Genomic DNA, 19,693 nt, shown 5'->3' with positions numbered 1-19,693 from the left:
TGCACAATGAGTGGGTGGAGAAATGACTGCACGAGAATTGAACTGATCCCGAGGCTGGAAGCCGAGAGCTGATAGTGTGGGAAAAGGAGGAAGTGGTGGGGGTGGGTACCAGCAGGTATGGTACAGGGGCAGGGGGAGTGTGGAGACCAGCTACAGTGTTTGGACAGGTTCAAGCCTCGGACTAATGAGAGAGCACAGTCCTCTCATGGCCACGTGCAGGTCCCAGCTTGGAGGGCAGAGCCCTCCCAGCACAATTATAGCCAACAGCTGTGGTTGTGAGCGCGAACCTATGGTCCGAACACGTGGCCCCATGTGCCTGAGTGATGTGGGCTTGATAGAGTTCAGGTGCCTGTACTTGAGTAGGATCGAAACCCACGAGACTGTTGTAAACATCTTGACCACGCCCTTACTTTGCCTCGTGGGATCTGCTATAAAATAAAGACACGGCGTGTAGGCCGTGGTGCTGTCGCTCCATCAAAGAAGCAGGGTCCCACGGAGACCCAGCTTTTCATTCCCTTGTCTGTCTTTTCTAAATCCTTCACCGCCCCCACTCAGGGTCACCCTTGGCCGTGCTGGCACGGCACAGGAGAGGAGTGGGGCCCATACAGGTGCTGACTCAGACATTCAGAAGGACCCTGGGCTAGGGACAGGCTGAGCTGCCCATGGCCAACGTCAGTGGACATGGAGGGATAAATGTAGTTGTTGGCTCTTGTGCAACTAACTAGAAATGCCCTGAGGTTCTTTTTCCAGAACCGTCCCAAGCCAAAAATCTCAACCTCCCAGGTATCCCTTGTGTACTCACGGGTCCATCCTCAGCTCCAAGCCCTCCGGCTCCTGGCAGCCTGAACCGTGGTGCCAGCAGCCTTTTCAGGGAGCGTCAGTCTTCAGGGACCTCAGGCCACTGGACATTTTGTACCAGTCAGTCCTCTGATCCTGGGTCAAGCCAGGTGGTGCCAAGCCTCGGGTCAGCCCTAATGAGGATCCCCATGTACTTGCCATGGAGCCTTCTGCCCTCTGGGCCTGGAGCCCAAAGCATAACCACGTGGTCTCACTTGGCAGAGCACATCCAAGATGCCATCAGCAGCCTGGAGAGCCTCCGGAATCACCCAGACGTGTCCCTGTGCTCCATCATGGCCCTCATTTATGCTCACAGGTGCTGTAAAACCATTGGTGAGTGCAGCTCTGCCCAGCGGGGCCTGGCCCCACCAGGGAAAGATAGCCCCCCTCCGGGAGCCAGCCCCTCCAGGGCTGCAGAAGGACGTATGTGACCTGGTGGCTGCAGGTTCTGTTGGCCTATGAGGAGTGGCTGCTGTTCCCCTTCCCTGCAAGGCCTCAAAGAAGACCTCGTGCCCAGGCCCCATTGAGTGGGAGCCATAGGCAGAGAGCATAACAGTGGGAGGGGTCCTCCTTCCAGACCCCAAGCGTTGAGGAGAGACACCTTGCTTTCCTTCACCGAGATGTTGTCAGGAAAAATCAAACTGATATAAATAATTCTATTACTCATCTCCACTTCCCTAGAGAGGTTCCAAGAGACCACAAACTACTATTTCCCCACCCAGAATGAGTTGTGCACCTGAGGTGAGGGATTCGGGTTTGGCCTGACTGCTCAGCACATTTTTATTTATCCACCCTGGGCACCGAGGAGAAGAGACAGCAAGCCCAGGTCCAGGCCCGGGCAGCTCCCGGGGCACCATGGGGCCAGTGTGCCTTGTTTCCAGGCCCCGGGCTGGCATGTCATTGGCTCCATGTGTTGTGGGAGCCCCAGAGAGTCCAGAGGCAGCCGCCAGGGCCCTCGGTGCCCCCTGCGGGACCAGGCACACCTCCTCGCCCGCACTCCTCTCTCTGTCCAATTCACAGACCAAGAAGCGATTCAGGAGCTGGAGAGCAGCCTGAAGGAAATCCGCAAGACGGCCAGCTGGATTGCCCTCTACTACGCCGGCCTCTTCCTCTGGCTCATGGACCGCCATGACAAGGCCAAGGAGTACGTCGACCGCATGCTACAGCTGTCCAACGGCGCCAGAGAGGTACTCGCCACGGGCATCACCAGGGCGACGGCCCGAGAAAGCAGCGCCCCATCACATCAGAGTAGAGCGGCCATTACTCCCACGGACGGGCGGCCACGGGGATGGGGGGAGGCCCCAGCCTGGCCGGCACTGCCAAGACCCAGGGTCTCGAAGTGACCCCACCCAGGGTGTCTCGGGGCTTAGTCCGGTACAAACTGACGTTTGTCCAGAGTCCCCTCTGCGGGTAGGCGCCCCGCGGCCTGCACTATATATCCTAAAAATCTTGAGTTCATCGCTGACATTTAGAAATCAGAAGATTTTTAGCTAAAAGTCCAGATGTCGTGTTTGTTTGTTGGTTTAAGTAGATGAGCCAGCTGCACTGGGCCTGCGCGCGTCCTCCTCGCGGTGACCTGCTGGGTAGGTAGCAGGGGGCGCTCAGACACCAGAGACCTCCCAGGCACAGAGCCGCCCTGAGAGCGGAACTTGCAGCCTCAGCCAGGGCCATGCATTCTCGGCAGCGGAGATATCACCCCCAACAGGCTGAACACTGGCTCTGGGAGGAAAGCGCAGATATACGTACAACACGTATCACAGTCTATCTGTGATATTAAAATTTCCTGGAGGGGGAGGGAATGATTAGGGGGAAAATGTCTAAAAGGGCTCCTCAGGAGGGCAGTAATGGCAGAGTGGAGAAACACTGGTCTGGGCCACGAGGGATACTCCAGGGCGGGTGCCCTGCCTAGGGCTCCTCTGAGCCCCCCACCCTCCCTGCCTGCCCTATCGGCCAGGAGAGGCTGGGTGAAGGCTGGAGGGGGGCCGGCAAGGCCGGGGAGCTCAGAATGGCTCCTGCTCGCCTGCTCAGAGGGCCTGCCCGGCTCACGTGCAGAGAGCAGGAGCGGCCCCATGTTGGCCTCCGGAGCGCAGTGTAAATTAAGCAGGTGAGAGTGCCTCAGCGAGAGAGCTGGGGGGCCCTGGGGAGTGAGAGAGCTGGGGGTTCCGGGGAGGGCCCAACCCCAGCCCGGAAGGTCAAGGAAGGCCGCCTAGACTGAGTTTTAAAGACTAGTGGTCGTTAATCGGGGGAAATACTTTGGTTTGGGGGACGGGTGCTGAGCAGGGCGTTGCAGGCAAAGGGACACGAGGGACAAAGGAAGGCCTGGCGGTGAGAACGAGCAGGGCTGCCCCGGGATCTGCATGCAGCTGTGCCTGGCAGGGCCGCAGGTGTGCGGTGACACCTGATGGGACGTGAGGCAGGAGACACGGGCTGACTCCAGGCTCAGCAGGACCAGAGACCTCATCTTTCCTCTTCTTCTTACCCCAGGGCTGTGTGCTGAAAGGCTTGGTGGACCTTACCTCAGACAAGCCCCACACGGCGAAGAAAGCCATCAAGTACCTGGAACAAGGAGTTCAGGACAACAAAGACGTGCTGGGGCTTTTGGGAAAGGTGGGCAGTGGGGAGCGGGGGAGGGGGGTAGCCCTGACCGGGCCTTTGGAGCCCGCGACCCGCCAGGCGAGCTCAGCCCCGACCCTCTGTCTCCAGGACAGGAAGCAGACCGGGGCAGGGTCACACAGCAGCCCAGGAGCCAGCCCAGTTCCCAGCTCCTTCCTGCTCCGTCTGGGCTCCTGTCTCGTTCTGCGTGGCGCCTTTAGGGTCTCGGCCTCAGGGTCTGTCCTGCCTTAGCGTATCCAGGCTTTGTTTGCCTTTGGTGTCGCTCACTGCCCCCTTTCTCCGAATCTCTCTTGCATACTCCTCGTGTCACCTTTTCTCTTCCCACCTGTTCAGTTCACTTGGTTGGCCATCAGTGAAGGGGGAGGTATGCTTTGTGTTTTTGTATTTTCTGATCTTAATTTAAATGAAGTTCCTTGTTCCTTATGTGACGCTCACTAAATCAGTCTAAGAGGAAAACCTCCCCTTTATTCTCTTCTGTTTGTATATATCTTTCTTACGAAATGTGTGTGCACTCATTAAAAAGCAGAAGTCTAAAAAAGTCAAAAGATGAATGAAAATGACACCCTGAGCACTCCCACTCCAAGACAGCTCATGTTAACTCTCCAGGGCGGTGCCCCGCCCCCCTCTTTCTTCTGTGCGTGGGTTCGGGGTGTGCCGCGGCCACTTTTCATGGAGATTATCATGCGGGGCCTTTCTCAGGGAGCACCCTTGGGACCAGCACCTGTGGGGAAGGAGAAAGAAGTGGGGCTGGGCAGAGGGAGAGGCTGGGTGGTACAGCCGTCACAGCGAAGGTCTCGGCCCACTCTGCTTGGACTTGCGGAGCTGGGATGGCCCTTCACTGCCGCCCTCGCTGACAAGGTGCTGGGTGTGGGCCGCCCCCGGGGAACGGTATGACCTGGCAGCAGGCAGCTCCCTTCAGTCCAGGGCAGTGGTCGGCAAACTGCGGCTCTCGAGCCACCTGCGGCTCTTTGGCCCCTTGAGTGTGGCTCTTCCACAAAATACCGACTTCTGCGCATGGGCCACAAAGTTTCAACCGCACTGAACGTGCGCGCCCGCACGTGGTATTATGTGGAAGAGCCACACTCAAGGGGCCAAAGAGCCGCATGTGGCTCGCGAGCCGCAGTTTGCCGACCACTGGTCCAAGGCGATCCCAGAAGGGGGGCTCCCCTGAGAGCCACCAGCTGCCACCTCTCCTGGACCTGAGGGGATCACACAGGGCCCCCACCGTAGGGTGGTGGGTCGTGTGGTTATTCAATAGAGTCACCACCGTGGGGCATGTTATCATTTGGGCTCTTTCCCTCGTGTGAGCTGCAATCGGCAAACGCCGTTTGGAATGGCCACCCAGAGCCAGTCCCCTATTGAATGGGCCTGTCGTAACTCACCGACCGGCTCTTCTGTTTGGATATTGAGGTTGTTTCCAGGTGCAGACTTGGAAAAAGTGCTGCGGTGACACGTTTATTTGTACGTTTTTATTTAGAATAGTCCCCTCCGTGGAAGGTTGCTACAGGTCCAACATAAGCATCCTCTCAGCCTTTTCAGGGTGCAGGTTCAAGTCTTTTAGGAGCATTGCCTCCTACCCCGCAGGCACCCCTGAGTCAGACGCACCCAGGAGAACCTGGTGGCTGGCACTGGCCAGCCCAGCCCAGCCCAGTGGCCGTGACACAGAAAAAGCCCCACAACCTTGCTGTAGAGGAGGTTGCTCTCAAACCCTCATTGACACCAATTTGCTGTCCTGGGCCCCAGAGGGCAGTCTTCAGTGACAAGCTTCAGGAAAGCGGATGGGAAATTAATGGGCCGGTTCTAGAATTGGCAAGTGGCTGCAACCCCAGCTCTGTCCCTAGGGGGCAGCTCTTGCATGGCCTCCAAGAGGCCCAGGCCTGCTCAGGGATCAGCTCTCTCCCTGAAGCCGCTGCCTTGCCCCTCCTGGAACCCAGGACGGTGGTGGACCTGGATTGGCCACCTGGTGCCCAGGTGTCCGCCTCTGCTCCGGACCTGGCGGAGACACTGGCATCTCCACCACCCTCCGTGGGCACTGACGGAGGCTCTTCGGCTCCTCCAGGCCATGTACCACATGACCCAGCAGAACTACTCGGGGGCCCTGGAGGTGGTGAACCAGATCACCGTGGTCTCGGAGAGCTTCCTGCCCGCCTGGATCCTCAAGATGAAGCTGTTCTTGGCTCGGCAGGACTGGGAGCAGACGGTAGAAACAGGACACAGGTGAGGGGCGTGGGGTGAGGGGCGACCATGCCCCTAATATGCTCCCATCGTGCAAGGTGGGGAGGTGGGAGATACTGTGTATTTGGTGGAACAAGACAAAAGTAAAAACTGTCACCAGAGGAGTTGTGAGTACCGATAGCATCCCATCATGAGGGGGAGGAGAGGGGGGACACCTACCTGCCACGGCAGGAAGCCGGCCCTGTGGCCTGCAGGGGAAAATCAGAAACGGGCATCCCACGAGGTATGAGCATGTCGTTTAGACGAAAGATGGAGGGAACTGCCCGTAGAACCCAAAACAGCAAGAGTTACAGGGTGAAAGCAGTCGCTGCTGAGGAGCTGGGGTAGGGGACTAAGGACTGCTGTGCTATTTCATTTTTTTAAATATGGATATGATTTATTTTAATAAAAACTTCAGGGGCGCCCTAGCCGGTCTGGCTCAGTGGATAGAGAGTCGGTGCGGACTAAAGGGTCCCGGGTTTGATTCGGGCCAGGGCCACATGCAGGGGTTGCAGGCTCGATCCCCACCCCACCCCCAGTAGGGGGTGTGCCAATCCATGATTCTCTCTCATCATTGATGTTTCTCTATCTCTCTCTCTCCCTTCCTCTGTGAAATTAATGAAAAAAGAATGTTTCAAAAAACAAAGAAAAAAAGAATATGGTTCCTTAAATGTTAAAAAATTAAAAAAAAAACCGTTAGGGGCAAACGGTCGCTGATGACTGAGAGAAGACTTTTAGTCTAGGGCTGGGCAGGCCCTCCAAACAGCGGAGATTTCAGGAGTTACTGGGACTGTGGAAGCTCAAGGCCAAGGGTAGCTGTGAAGAGAGCTAAAGACAGTTTCAGGGGAGGGATGTCTGATGGGAGGTTTTCTTTTGAGGACGGTGTTTTCTAGATAACTGAAGCTTGTCTTTTTAACTCTAAGGCTTTAACTGTTTTTACCAAGTAATGCTAAAATGTATGATACTAATTTTCTACCTGAAAAGAGTTTGTGGATCTTCCATTTTTTCCCCTAAATGCCCCAGTCATCACTATGAATTGTTAATAAGTTCTGTGATGATGCACAGCACAGTTGGGAAGAAAAACACACAAACAAACCTCATTCCTCTGGAGATGAGTGGAACTGGCGTCTCAGAGAGAGCGGGGCTGGTAGAAATTGAAAGTGATCCGCCCGGGGGCGTGGCTCAGTGGTTGAGCGTCGACCTATGAACCAGGAGGTCACGGTTCAATTCCCGGTCAGGGCACATGCCCAGGTTGCAGGCTGGATCCTCAGTGTGGGTCGTGCAGGAGGCAGCCAATCCATGATTCTCTCTCATCATTGATGTTTCTATCTCTCTCTCTCCCTCTCTCTTCCTCTCTGAAATCAATAAAAATATTTTTTTTTAAAAAAAAAGTGATCCCACCCTGCTCAGCCTACAGGGCCCCACAGGTGCAGTGACTCTGTGGGCCCCCAGCGTCCCTCTCTCTGCTGATACCTGACCAGTGTCCTTGGCAGGAGCCGGGTCAGGAGCTTGCTCTGGAGCCTCAGACCTGGGCCCACCGGCTATCTAGAAGCACCTGGCTGGAAAGGTCACAGCCCTGGGTACACGTGGCCACCTCGCCCAAGTCCTGCTGCCCTCCCTCCTCCCCCGCACAGGGACGCAGAGTCTGGTGCCAGGGGGTCGTGCCTCACACCTTGCCACCTTCCTCCCCAAAGCTTTGCCAGCTCTGGGTGTTCATGGAATTCTCCCACTTTTAAATCTCTGCTGTTTCTGGATGTGTTGCTTTGGTCATACCTAATATTATTTATTTTTTCCCTCCTCTCTCATTTTTCTTCAGCAGTGTTAAAATAATTTGTCGTTTTTATCTGTCTTATGAAAGAACCAGCTTTGAGTTTTGTTGATGCTATTATGTCTGTTTTCTAATTTATTAATTTCCGTTCTTTATTATTTCCTGCCAACAGCTTCCTTTGGAGTTATTCTGTTGGGTTTTTGTTGTTGTTGTTGTTGTTGTGTGTGTGTTTTTCTAACTCTTGAGTTGAATGTCTGGCTCCTCCATTCTCAATCTTCTTTCAGAATATAACCATTTCATTCTACGGCTGGCCCTTGAGGTACCATTTTAGTAGTAGCTACATATTTTTTATCATTCGGTTCTAAGAACTTTCTGATATCCATTCTGATTCTTTAGTCCGTAAATCATTTACAAGTGGTGGTTTTTTCTCCAAATGTGTGAGGTTCCCAATCATTGTAAATGGTTAGAACTCCTTGAATGTGGACTGTGCCTAGTGGTGCTGAATTCTACATGTTAATTAGAGTAACCCTCTATGAAACAGAAGGCCATTCCCTGACTAGACTGAAAAAAAATATGAAGTTTCCTGTGAAGAAACAGAATATTGTAAAGTCTGTAATATGACCAGAAACAGCCTCCCCCCACGACGGCAGAGGATGGAAACCGAAGTGCCCTCTCCATCTTGCAGCTGCGTGCACCCCCTGCCCCACCCCACACCCTGGTACCATGGTCATGTCTGTGTGTGTTGGGCTAGGAATAGGCTTCTCTCACAAAGACACCCCAAATGCATGACCTAAATAACATAAAAGGTTGTTCCTCTCTTAGGAAAAAGTTTGACTGGTGGTTCAGGGCTATAGGATACCCAAGCCCCTTCTGTCTCGCTGCTCTACCATCCCTGGGATGTGGCTCGCATGGTCCACGTGCCAGCCAGCAGGAAGGAGGAAAAGGAAGAACTGGAAGGCATGCCAGTAAGGGCACCGCTGGATATCACACTGGGCACCTGAGTGTATATCCTATTGGCCAGAACTCAATCACATGGCCACACCTAAGCTGCAGAGGGAAGCTGGGAAGTGTAGTTGTTGTTCTGGGTAGCCATGTGCCCCGCCAGTTTGGGAGTTCTAGTATTAAAAGAGGGGAGAATGGAGAGTGGAAGACAACCAGAAGTTGCCGCTGCTACACCATCCTCGCCTTGCCTAGGAATACTCTCCATTCATGTGGCTCCTCTTCCTCTTTCAGAATCCTAGAAAAAGATAAAAGAAATATCGATGCCTACCAAATCCTAGCTGTGCATGAGCTTGCAAGAGAAGGAAACATGACCACAGTAAGTTCTTTCAAGACTCAGAAGTTGAGCCTTGAAACAAACATAGTCATAGAGGAACCTCTCATAGCACCTCCAACCCCAAGGCTTTGGCAGGTGCTCCCTGGAACTTGGCTCCTTCCTCCCTCCCAGGCAGTCTGCTGCTGGCCTGATGCCCTGCAGTGTGGGCACCGTGACAGCTGGCCCCAGGCTTTGCCTGGGTGGGTGTGAAAGGGCAGCTTCTCTTCACACACCCAAGGGGCAGTGCCAGCTCTTCGATGGACAGTGTTCCTGAAAGCTCCACCTATGAGGCTCTGAAGCAATGCCAATACCTGGATCCCCATATCCAGTTACATCTGGGTCTCGGGGGCTGGCACTCAGGGGTGGGTGTTTGTAAGGTTCCCCAGCTGATGGTGACGCGCAGCTGGAGTGGAGAACCTCTGCCCAACTCCTGTTGGACACGTCGCCTCTGACGTCGTCTGTTTTGTCCCTGCAGGCTGCCGATCACATTAGAAATCTGATTAAGGCGCTAGAGACAAGAGAACCCCAAAATCCAAGCCTCCATCTTAAAAAAATTATTGTGGTTAGCAGACTGGTAAGAAGGCGCTTTCCTGGTTCTGAACAACTGCTTCTCCCTGTGTCCCTTGGGGGGAGGGGGCGGTTATGGTCCCCCTGAGAGCTCCCTGTGTATGCCACCTCTCCTCTCTCTGGTTCAAACTTGGCCCCTACCTGCCTCTGGCCAACACCTGTGTCATGTGGGCCCAGGTGCCCCTCAGAGATGCCAAGAAGATCAGGGAGATGCCGCCAGGCAGCACTTTTAGAGTGGGTGGCGCCTCTTTTCAGGAAAGAGGGTGGTAGTATGGCTATTGCCCAGCAGAGCCATGCCCAGCTCTGGCCTCAGGGTACCGGGCACCCAACTCCCATATTCCTTCTGCGGAAGCGACCCGGGAAGGCCGGCCCGTCCAGGAGGCCTCTCTGACATCAGGCAAGGCGAGAACAGGCCAGGCCGCCAGACCGTCGGCCTCTGTCAGCTCCATCAGCCCCAAAGCAGGGTTCACTAGAAGGACTTGCTGTAAGAACAGGGGTGGCTCTCGGGCCTCAGGGGACAGAACCGTGGGGTCAAATGCCACTGGGAGGCCATCTCTCCCTCCACGTCTGGGCCGAGTCTCTCTGTGGACCCCGCACATTGGCAGGGAAAGTGGCTGCTCGCAGCCTTTGGGGTCACTTCCCATCAGCGGGGCACAGGAACCTCTCTCACCCAGCTGCAGTTTCTGAAAAACCTCCTGGTGATTTGTTGGACCAGTTATTTCAGCCAGACAGGGGATGGGTCCCTCGGGCCGGAGGCAGCTGTGGCCCGTGGGAGGTTCTTTGGGGAGCTGATCAGCGACACAGACCCAGCTGCCTGGACATAGGGTGCCTCCGAGGCTCTCCTGAGCCCCCCTCCTAGGCCTGTTAAAATGTCCCCCAGCCCTAACCGGTTTGACTCAGTAGATAGAGTGTCGGCCTGTGGACTCAAGGGTCCCAGGTTCGATTCCGGTCAAGGGCATGTACCTTGGTTGCGGGCACATCACCAGCAGGGGGGGTGTGCAGGAGGCGGCTGATCGATGTTTCTCTCTCATCGATGTTTCTAACTCTCTATCCCTCTCCCTTCCTCTCTGTAAAAAATCAATAAAATATATTTAAAAATAAAAATAAAATGCCCCCCAATTCTGATGTGGCCTTGTTCAGACCCACTGCGCTGACTGGTCTCCCATCCCTTCCTTGCAGTGTGGGAGGCACCAGATGATTCTACAGCTGGTGTGCAGCTTCATCGAACGTACCTTTCTGGCCGCACCCACCTACACCCACCTGGCCATAGAGCTGGGCTACCTCTTCATCCTGCAGGACCAAGTGAAAGAGGCATCCGTGTGGTACTCGGAGGCCATGAAAGTGGACGAGAACAGTGTGGCCGCCTTGACAGGTCTTTGCAGGCTGGGGAGGGTGGGCGCTGGGAGGGCAGGGGTTGGCAGCCAAGCAGGGTGGCCTTCCTGGGCCCAGAAGAGAGGTGTGGGGGAGCACTGTCCCCAGAGGGTGTGTGAGTTTGGGGGTGCACTATATGACAGGGCGCTTTTCCATGACTCTACAAGCGTAGAAATACTCACACAGGAGAGGCACCGGAACACTCAAAAGTGGATTCAAAGCAACACTGGCGACCGGGGACGGGACCAGGAGGCTCAGGAGGAAGCAGAAACAAACCTGTTCTTCTGCCCCAAGCAGGTGGCTTCCCACCACCACAGGGACATGCAGGACAACAGGATGTGGCTGCTGGGCACATGGGCAAAACCCCCTCAAATGTTCCTCCATTAGGCTGACTCCTTCCCTGTTTCCTCATTTAAGAGGAGAGCCCCAGCGGGTGGGCCAGAAGGGAAGTCCACGGGACAGTCCCTGGGCTCCAGCCCAGGGCAGGCCCGCTCACACGCATCCTGGCATCACCATCGTATCTGGCCTGGCTGAGAAAATCAGTCGCCTTCACAACTCGGGGGACCTGCCCAGCTGCTAGTGCGAATGAGCCTCGTCCTTCTGTAAATCTTCTGACAGTTTGAATGAGGGGCCAAGCGGGTGCGTGCAAGGTCATGGCTGATACAGAGAAGACGTTCCCCCACCATACACCTCCAGAGTCAGCTGGCTCCAGAGGCTGTGATGTCAATAAGTAAAGAACATGCTACTGTGAAAAAATACAGGGAACAAAAAAGAGTTGTTAAAAATGTGAATACAAAGTAAAAATTCCATAGATGAGCCAAAGAGCAGGACAGATATCACTGAAAACCAAGATGGTGATTAGGAAGACAGGAATCAATATAGCAAAATGGCCAAAAAAAAAAAAAAAAACATCAAAAGAAGAATAGTAGAAACAGAAGGGATTTGTCCTCCCAAATTCAAAACGTATCACAAAACAACAGTAGTTAAACCAGCCTGAGGCCAGTACTGGAATAAACAGATAAAACGGGATCGAGACAGGCCTTAGGATAAAGATGACACTTCAAACCAATAGACTCCAAACCCAAGTCCGACGATCTTAGTTGGATAATTGGCTATCCAGTAAGAAAAAAAACTCAAGGTAACGCTCCACCTCACACCATATGCAATAATAAGTTCCAAGTGAATTAAGTATTTAAACATAAATATTAAATTGGACTTGGGTTCACTGGGGATTCTAAGCATGACCACACACTCAGAAACTGTAAAGAAAATATTTTACTGATTTGACTGTGTAAACATTTAAAACTCATGGATGGCAAGAGACTAAAAATAGTTACAAGGTAAATGGCAAACTAATAGGAAATGTAGGCTACAGAGAGTTAATAATATATGGGGCGGGGGGAATCACCCCAAAAGAGAAACAGGAAAAAGCTCTGAACAAAAAATTCATAGTAGAAAAGAAGAGGCCATTAAATATATGAAAAGACGTTCATTCTTCCTAATAATCAAAAACATGTGAATTAAAACAAGTTAGAATTCACTTTTTAGACTGGCAAAGAGTAAAGTGTGTGTGCGAGGTGAAAAGGAAAGGATACTTTCAAATTCTTGGCAGTAACATGAATTCAAACATCAGTGGAGGACAAGTTGGCCTTATCTCTCGGTGTTTTAGATACGCATGTTCTTTGACCCATTGCCTCTGCTTCAGGGATTGGAACGCACACAAAATGCTCACCACAGCCCTGCGATGGTTAGTCACTGAACACAAACCAAGTGTGCGATGAGGCATCCTTCAGTGGAGCAACAGTTCCAACCACTGTGCAATATCACATCTTCATGAAAGAGAATGGGGTAGATGTGTATGAACTACTAGGAAAAGCTGTGTATGCGTTAATAACCTGAAGTTACCTCTGGAGGGAGGCACGGTTAAAGCCAGAGCATGAACTCGGGCTGCTTTTCTCCTCTGCCTTAAGATCTGAATTGTTTCCCTTGAGCAGGTATCACTTTAAGTTTGTGAAGATGTTGGAAAAGGTCCCCCACCCTGAGATCCTTCCTGCCAAGGTCCCACCACGCTCCTTGGCCTGCTGGCCTGCTGGCCGTGCTTGGGAGCTGGCTGCTGATCCATGTTCTGTTCCATTCCCAGGGATCATCTGGGGCCAGATCCTAGAGGGCCACCTGGAGGAGGCCGAGCACCAGCTGGAATTCCTGAAGGAGGTGCAGCAGTCCCTGGGGAAGTCAGAGGTCAGAGCTCCCTGAGGGCATGGGTTGCTCCAGGAGTGTGTCCCCTCCTCCCCCAAAGCCCTCCACCCCAGTGGAGAGAGTAGCCAAGATGGCCTGGACCTCTGCTTCACCCTCATTGACCAACTCTGCCGCCTGGCGTTGGTTCCGAGCCCCGGGCCTGCCTCCACAGGTGCTGGTTTTCCTCCAAGCCCTTCTGGCGTCCAAGAGGCACAAGGGGGAGCAGGAGGTGACGGCGCTGCTGCAGGAGGCGGCCGAGCTGCACTTCTCCTACATGCAGGGCCTCCCCCTGGGCCCCGAGTACTTCGAAAAGCTGGACCCCCTCTTCCTGGTCTGCATCGTCAGGGAGTACCTGTTCTTCTGCCCCAAGCAGGTTAGCCGCTGGCGCATGCATCTTCATGGCGGGGCCTGGAGTACAGGTTCGGACAGCGGCAGGGGCCTCCCCTGGCCAGTCCCCGGCTGCTGGGAGCCCCAGGTCGGGGGCGGGGGCGGGGGGAGCCCAGTGCTTTTCAGACTCACACGTGCAGTGCAGCACGCAGATCACCCGGGGTCATTCCGGTGCAGGGATTGACTCGGTGATAGGAGCCCTGCATCTGGAACAAGCCCCCAGGTAATGTCAGTGCTGCTGGTCCAGGAACCTCACCTGGAGGAGCAGGCCCCTGGCTCGTGCCCCGGCCTTTATCCTCGAGAGGAACTGCGCTCCCTTTTCCCAGAAGGCTTCGAAGAAGTATGTTCGTCTTGACTTGTCCGTCCTGCTTTCCCAGCCAGTTGAGATTCCTGTGGGCAGGGATCAGATCTGACATGCCTAGTAGCCCTCATGCCTGGTCTGAGTCATCCCCACAACTGTTTACTGAGTGCTCTGCCCCGTGCCCGGCACCACGCTAGGCACTCGGGGCATAATATGGACGAAACAGAGTCCCTGTCCCGGGAGCGCCTGCTGGGCACCAGGTGTACCGAGCGGGCAGTAAACCTGTGTGGAGTCCCGCTCCCTCCTGGGAGAGCTTTTTCTGAGGCTCCAGGGGTCGCCCAGGATGGGGCAACCTCACAGCCAGGCCCCCCGTTCCCGCAGCCCCGGTCGCCAGGCCAGATTGTGTCTCCACTTCTTAAGCAAGTCGCGATGATCTTGACTCCTGTCGTGAAGGCAGCACCAGCTCTGATTGGCCCCTTGTATGTGATGGCTCAGGTCAAGTATCTCTCAGGTGAGCCCTTGGTCCTGGTGGCCAGGTGGGGACTTGCGTCCTCCCGCATCTGTTCAGACACCTGGTGGGACTTCTGCCCCTGGGTGAGTGTCCATGGGCTCCCTGCCTGGGATGCTTTACACACACACACACATACTCACACACATACACTCACACACATACACACACACACATACGTACACACACTCACACATATACACACATACACATTCACATATACACTCATACATATATACACACATATACACACACATACACACTCTCACACACACATACACACACTCATACACACACACACACACACACACACACACACTCACCAGGCCTGCCCCGTCATGCCTTCCAGCCTCAGATCCCCTGAAACCTTCCTGACCTCCCTCACCAGCAGGGGTCTCTCCCACCCAGGCCTTTGCTGATGGCCTCTGGGGCAGTAGTCACTGAACTTGCATTGTGTGCAGGCACTGCTCTGACGCCAGGATACCCTCGCAGTCAGATAGGCAGAAATTCCCACCTGGAGTTTGCACACTGTATTGTTTTATTAGGAGAAAACTACAGCAGGAAGGGAGGGGGTAGTGTTATGGTTTTTATCGGGAGGTCAGGAAGGCCTCGTGTGGAGGGGACACCTGTTCCATTCGTCTTTCAGAGCCTCAGGGTGGCCAGAGTGGCTTCCTTCTCCCATCTCAAGGCTCAGATCCTGGAGAGAGAGGGGAAGAAGGAACAACCCTTTTGGGTGCCCTCTCGCCCTCTCTCTCCCTCCCTCTCTCTCCCTACGGCCTTTCACCCCTCGGCCTGAGAGCCAAGCTGACGTCCGTTGTCTCGGGGCTTCCCAAGCATCCCGAATGCCATGCACCTGTCTGTCCTCTGGCGCTGCATTGGGTGGGTGGCTCTCTGCCGAGGGCTCCCCTGTCTGCATCCTCGGCCCTCCCGGTGTTCATCTGGGTACCAGGTTTACACACAGCTTTAAGGTCTCCTGGGCACCAGGTGAAGGAAGGCGCACTCCCCCTGGGCACAAGCAAGGCCTCCAGCTGGTGGTGTTGCCATGGAGACATCTTGACATTTCTGCAGCTCGCAGGGAAGGAGCAGGGCGTAGGGGACCCAGGAGCAGGTGTGCCCCGCCCACCAGGTCATGCGGTGGAGGGCCCTGGCTGCTGGGGGGCCTGGCTGGCCCATGGCCTGTTTTGCTCCCAGCCTCTTGTGACCCCCGAGCTTGTGTTTTCAATGCTTGTTTTTCCTGGAGCAGGAGCTGTTGAGGGACCTGGCTCCCCTCCCAGCTCACTGCACCCCACCCCTGGGATGCCACTGCCCCCGCAAAGGGCCAGCCCGGCCGCAGGGAGGCTCTCAGCCCCACAGTGCCAGGGCATCCACAGCTCAGCCTCAGGCACTGAGGGCCCAGGTTCACATGCTGGCTCTGTCCCAGTCTTCCAGCTAAGCACCAAGGAGAACGATACCAACCTTGCAGGGCTGGGCAAATACTAAGCCAGCCTTTCTGAAGTGCTCTGCGTGGGTTGGGCATCGAGCAGGTGCTTGGTAAGTTGTGGCAAGTACAGTTGCCGTTATTATTGGGTTTCATCCTGCTCTTAGGTGTGGCACCAGGACTTAGGTGTTCCCCGGAGCTTCCAGGTGGAGCAGTGCAGTGACAGGGAGGAGGGAGGTGTGACACTGAGGTTTGAGTTTCACAAAAACTGTGTCGTTCTCATTCTAGGAGGAGCCCTCTGAGTGAGGCGGGACAGAACTGGGTAAAATGCCAACCTTGGGTGCTCCTGGGTAGCAGGACACGTAAAGCTCACCCTGCCTTGGCGCACTGGGCCCCCAGAGGCCCCCCAGCTCCCTGGACGCAGGGGTCTGTTGGTTATTTCCAGGGGAATTGGAGAATGCCCAGAGCACCGTGCAGCGCTGCCTGGAGCTGGACCCCGCCTCCGTGCACGCCCACCTCCTCAAGGCCCAGATCTACCTGGCTCAGGGCAACTTTGCCATGTGCTCCCACTGCTTGGAGCTGGGCGTCAGCCACAACTTCCAGGTGGGGCTCCTCTGCGCCCTGTCACCTGCTCAGCATCCCCAAGCCCAGCTGGCTGCGGTCCCCATGGGCCTTGGGAGAGGAGCCCCCTGCATCCTCTGCCCCTCCGCTGGCCCGCAGGCGGGGGAGGGCCTAGTGGGCTCAGGGTGCCATGAGCAGCAGCGGTGATGGAGCCCCACCCTCCGCTCGGCTCCTCTAGGTCCGAGACCATCCCCTCTACCACTTCATCAAGGCCAGGGCCCTCAACAAGTCTGGGGACTATCCAGAAGCCATCAAGACCCTGAAAATGATCATCAAATTACCAACCGTGAAGGCGGAAGAGGGCAAGAAGGTCCGCGGGCCTTCTGTGGGGCCCAGTGAGCGGGCATCCATCTTGCTGGAGCTGGCAGATGCCCTCCGGATGAACGGGGAGCTGGTGAGGACGGCCAGGCTCTTCTCCCCGGGGACTGGGGCACGCTGGAGGGCCAGGGTCGGCCTGGGCACCAGGACTTTTGATTCTGGCTAATGCTTACTTAGGCTAACATTTGAGTCTTTATTCGTTTGAAAGCATAGCTCTCTCCTGCCTAAAAGGCCTCAGTGGCTCCCATGGCCCTCAAGATAAAGCCCCACTCTGACGGGGACCTGCCTGATCTGCCCCCTGCCTGTGTCCCTGTCCCCGTCAGCATCTCAGGGAGGCGGAACACACAGACCCCTCCGGCCCACCCCAGGTGGCTGTGCAGATTGGGCGATGCCTACCTGCCAGTGGATGCCAGTCACGCCATCACCTTTATGAACTGCGTCCCCTTGGAGTTGTGCAGTGTCTGGCCTGTGTGAGGCAGCCCCGGGGCCTTGGGAGGTCTGGCAGGGGCAAAGCCAGGGCTGGGGGAGCTGGACTCTGCCTGTGACCCTTGGCCTCACTGGCTTTGCCCACTCACCTGCTCCCCAGGACCGCCTACCTCCATGGTCCACCAGTCCTGGGCCATCCTGCTGCCTGCTACGGCGATCGCGGCATAGCAGGGGAATCAGTCCGCTAGGACTTTTCTTCTTAAAGTTAAAATTTGCCTCCTGGGCAAAGATGGGGATGGGGAAGCTTGTTTACGGTACTTCCCTCCCTTAAATCTGCCAAAAAGAATTAAAAGGGAAGGAATCTCCATCTGTAACAAAATTAGGGGACAGCTGCCTCTAAGAATAGTTGACTGTCAGTCATTTGTTCAGTGATGGATGAAGGGCCTGGGATGGGGCCCGGGATAAAGGAGAACAGGTCACAAGACCCCCGTCCTCGCCGAAGGTACCCTGGGTGACAGAGAGAGAGCAGGGTGCTGTGAGTGGGGGGCCTGAGGTTCTGGCCTTTACTTGAAACTTTCTGAACTGGGGATGTGGTGAAGCCACGGGAAAAGCGGGGACATTCCTGGAGGAACCCACATCCAGCCCATAGACAGGCAGGCTACGGAGCGAGAACTCCCCTCTGAAAGGCCCGTGGTTTCCTCTGTCCCAGGCTCCCTCGTCGGGGTGGTGGGCCAGGGGACGGTAAGGAGGGAAATAACCTGGCAGCCGTTCTGCGGCTCCCTCGGCCCAGATAACAGACCTGAGAGCCGTGGCCTTCACTGCGAGCCAGTGGGTTCCAGCCCGACCCTGGCTTCTCGAAAAGGCTACCTCCAGCGGGAGAAAGCCAAGGGGAGAGGCGCTCCCAGCCCGGCTCGTGAGAAAGGCAGGCTTAGGTGAAGCTGTTCCCGTAGAGGAGAGGGGTGATCAGAAGGGGCCCAGTGTGGAACTACAGTATAGGTTACTGAGTGAATGGAGGGAGGGGGCATAAAATAGACCAAAGACAAGGTTATACTTTAGGAGAAAGAGTACTATAAGAAATAGAAGAAAAAAATTTTTTTTTTCAGAAAACTTGGGGTCTTATAAAATGAGCTCAAAGTAGAACATAAGAGATCAAGAAAGGTGTCCCAGTAAAACGGGGAGCGGTGAAAAGTCAGCTGGCGGAGTTAGAGTAACCACAGAAAACAACGATGTCGTTATAAAACTACGATTTCACGAGAAGGAATGGAACGTAGCCTAGCCCTTGCTGAAGCTCTCTGACTGGAGGAAAGGGTTGAGAAACCAGGAAAAATAAGTGATTTGAGGGGATGATGGATAAGAAAGACAACAGGTCTCCGCTAAGGGCTTAACCCCTGTTCCTACAGAAGAGAGAACCAGTGGAACACAGAAAGCATTGAGGACATCGTAGGAGATTGGGCAGAGGTTGAGGGAGAAATGGTGGGAAGGCTGGATGCAAGGCAAAAAGCACCAAAATGGGCAAAGAAAGTATCTGCATTAAAATAATCAAGGGTATAAATATAATGAACATATCAAGAGACCTCTTTGCACCCAATCCCACAACATTTAAGCAGGGAAGTTCAAGGACATGTGTCCATAGGTCTCCCATGGGAAGACTTTGAGGTGGTGAGGAGTAGGGAGGTCCTTACAGTTGGGGGTTTCTGTACCCCCCCCCGCTAGCTGGGCACCTTCCCCCTGCCCTCCAAGAACAGTGGCCCTGGACAGCAAAGCGATCTCTCTCCTTTCTGCCCCTGCAGCCTCTCCACAGATGGAGGTGGGTCAGCCTATGCTTGGCTCCCGTGTAGCAGGACTGCTCCCGGCCGCCGTCTCCCTGTTTCCTTTCTCTCCCGGGCCAGGCTGGGAAGGGGGACTGCTTTACGTTTCCTAGGAGAGAGAAGAGATGTTAAGTGTGATCGGGCCACCTGCGGCGGGTGGAGGCAAGCGGAGGGCGTGTTGGGTTCCCGTGTCTTACTTAGCACGAGGCCACCAAGGTCATGCAAGATGCCATCGACGAGTTCAGCGGCACGCCGGAGGAGACCCGCATCACCATCGCCAACGTGGACTTGGCCCTGAGCAAGGGGAACGTGGACATGGCGCTGAGCATGCTGAGGAACATCACGCCCAAGCAGCCCTACTACACGGAAGCCAAGGAGAAGATGGCCAGCATCTACCTGCACACCCGCAAAGACGTCCGCCTCTACATTGGGTGCTACCGGTAAGCGCGCCCGCAGCCGCCTCCTCGCAGTGGCCTCGGCTGAGAGTGTGAGATTTCCCCGAGGGCTAGAACTGAGCGTGGTAGGTCAGCCAGGCTGGCTCCTTGCTGAGTTCTGAGGACACCGAGCCCTGCTTGCACCCCCTCCCCCTTGTATGGCCCACATTCTCGGGGGGAACCATGGGAACGCACTTCTGCCCTGGCCCCCGCTCTGCCCATCCTTGAGGAAATGTCCAATGACTTGGATGTGACCAATGTGAGGTGAAGGAGGACGGAGAGCGGATCTGAAGCCCCAAGCCGCTGTCTCTGTGATTTGACATTACCTTCCCAGTCCCTTTCCTCAGGCAAAACTCCATTTGGCAATTCAGGTGGGAGGGGCATGCTGGGAGCGGGGAGGGAGACTATCCCAGTGGCAGTGGGAAACATTAAACAGTGGGGTGGCGTGGCCAGATTGGAGTCCTAGAAAGAGCAGTGTGGCTGCCTCACGCAGAGGGGTCTGGAGGGCTGGGCGGAGGCTCTGGCCACGGCCCAGGTGACAGAGCAGGAGAGC

The 19,693-nt window shown here is 55.2% G+C and overlaps 1 protein-coding gene across 10 annotated transcripts in view; it reads left to right on the top strand.

Moving 5' to 3' along the window:
* Positions 1-19,693, top strand: part of TTC21A (tetratricopeptide repeat domain 21A) — a 29,438-nt gene that overhangs the window by 1,928 nt on the left and 7,817 nt on the right. For all 10 annotated transcript variants that reach the window (XM_070391585.1, XM_070391584.1, XM_070391578.1 and 7 more), the window contains exons 3-15: positions 1,060-1,170; positions 1,858-2,024; positions 3,322-3,444; positions 5,510-5,667; positions 8,666-8,750; positions 9,223-9,321; positions 10,494-10,686; positions 12,826-12,923; positions 13,093-13,293; positions 13,990-14,119; positions 15,979-16,136; positions 16,333-16,548; positions 18,908-19,146. In XM_070391585.1, the coding sequence (XP_070247686.1) occupies positions 1,060-1,170; positions 1,858-2,024; positions 3,322-3,444; positions 5,510-5,667; positions 8,666-8,750; positions 9,223-9,321; positions 10,494-10,686; positions 12,826-12,923; positions 13,093-13,293; positions 13,990-14,119; positions 15,979-16,136; positions 16,333-16,548; positions 18,908-19,146 (1,978 nt within the window). The remainder of the gene's footprint in view (positions 1-1,059; positions 1,171-1,857; positions 2,025-3,321; positions 3,445-5,509; positions 5,668-8,665; positions 8,751-9,222; positions 9,322-10,493; positions 10,687-12,825; positions 12,924-13,092; positions 13,294-13,989; positions 14,120-15,978; positions 16,137-16,332; positions 16,549-18,907; positions 19,147-19,693) is intronic.

This window comes from Myotis yumanensis, unplaced genomic scaffold (genome assembly GCF_028538775.1).
Source record: "Myotis yumanensis isolate MYYU_CA2020_CCGP unplaced genomic scaffold, mMyoYum1.0.hap1 SCAF_14, whole genome shotgun sequence".
NCBI classification, from domain to species: domain Eukaryota; kingdom Metazoa; phylum Chordata; class Mammalia; order Chiroptera; family Vespertilionidae; genus Myotis; species Myotis yumanensis.
Note: the sequence above shows the minus strand (reverse complement) of the source record. Positions and strands in the feature narration are given on the sequence as shown.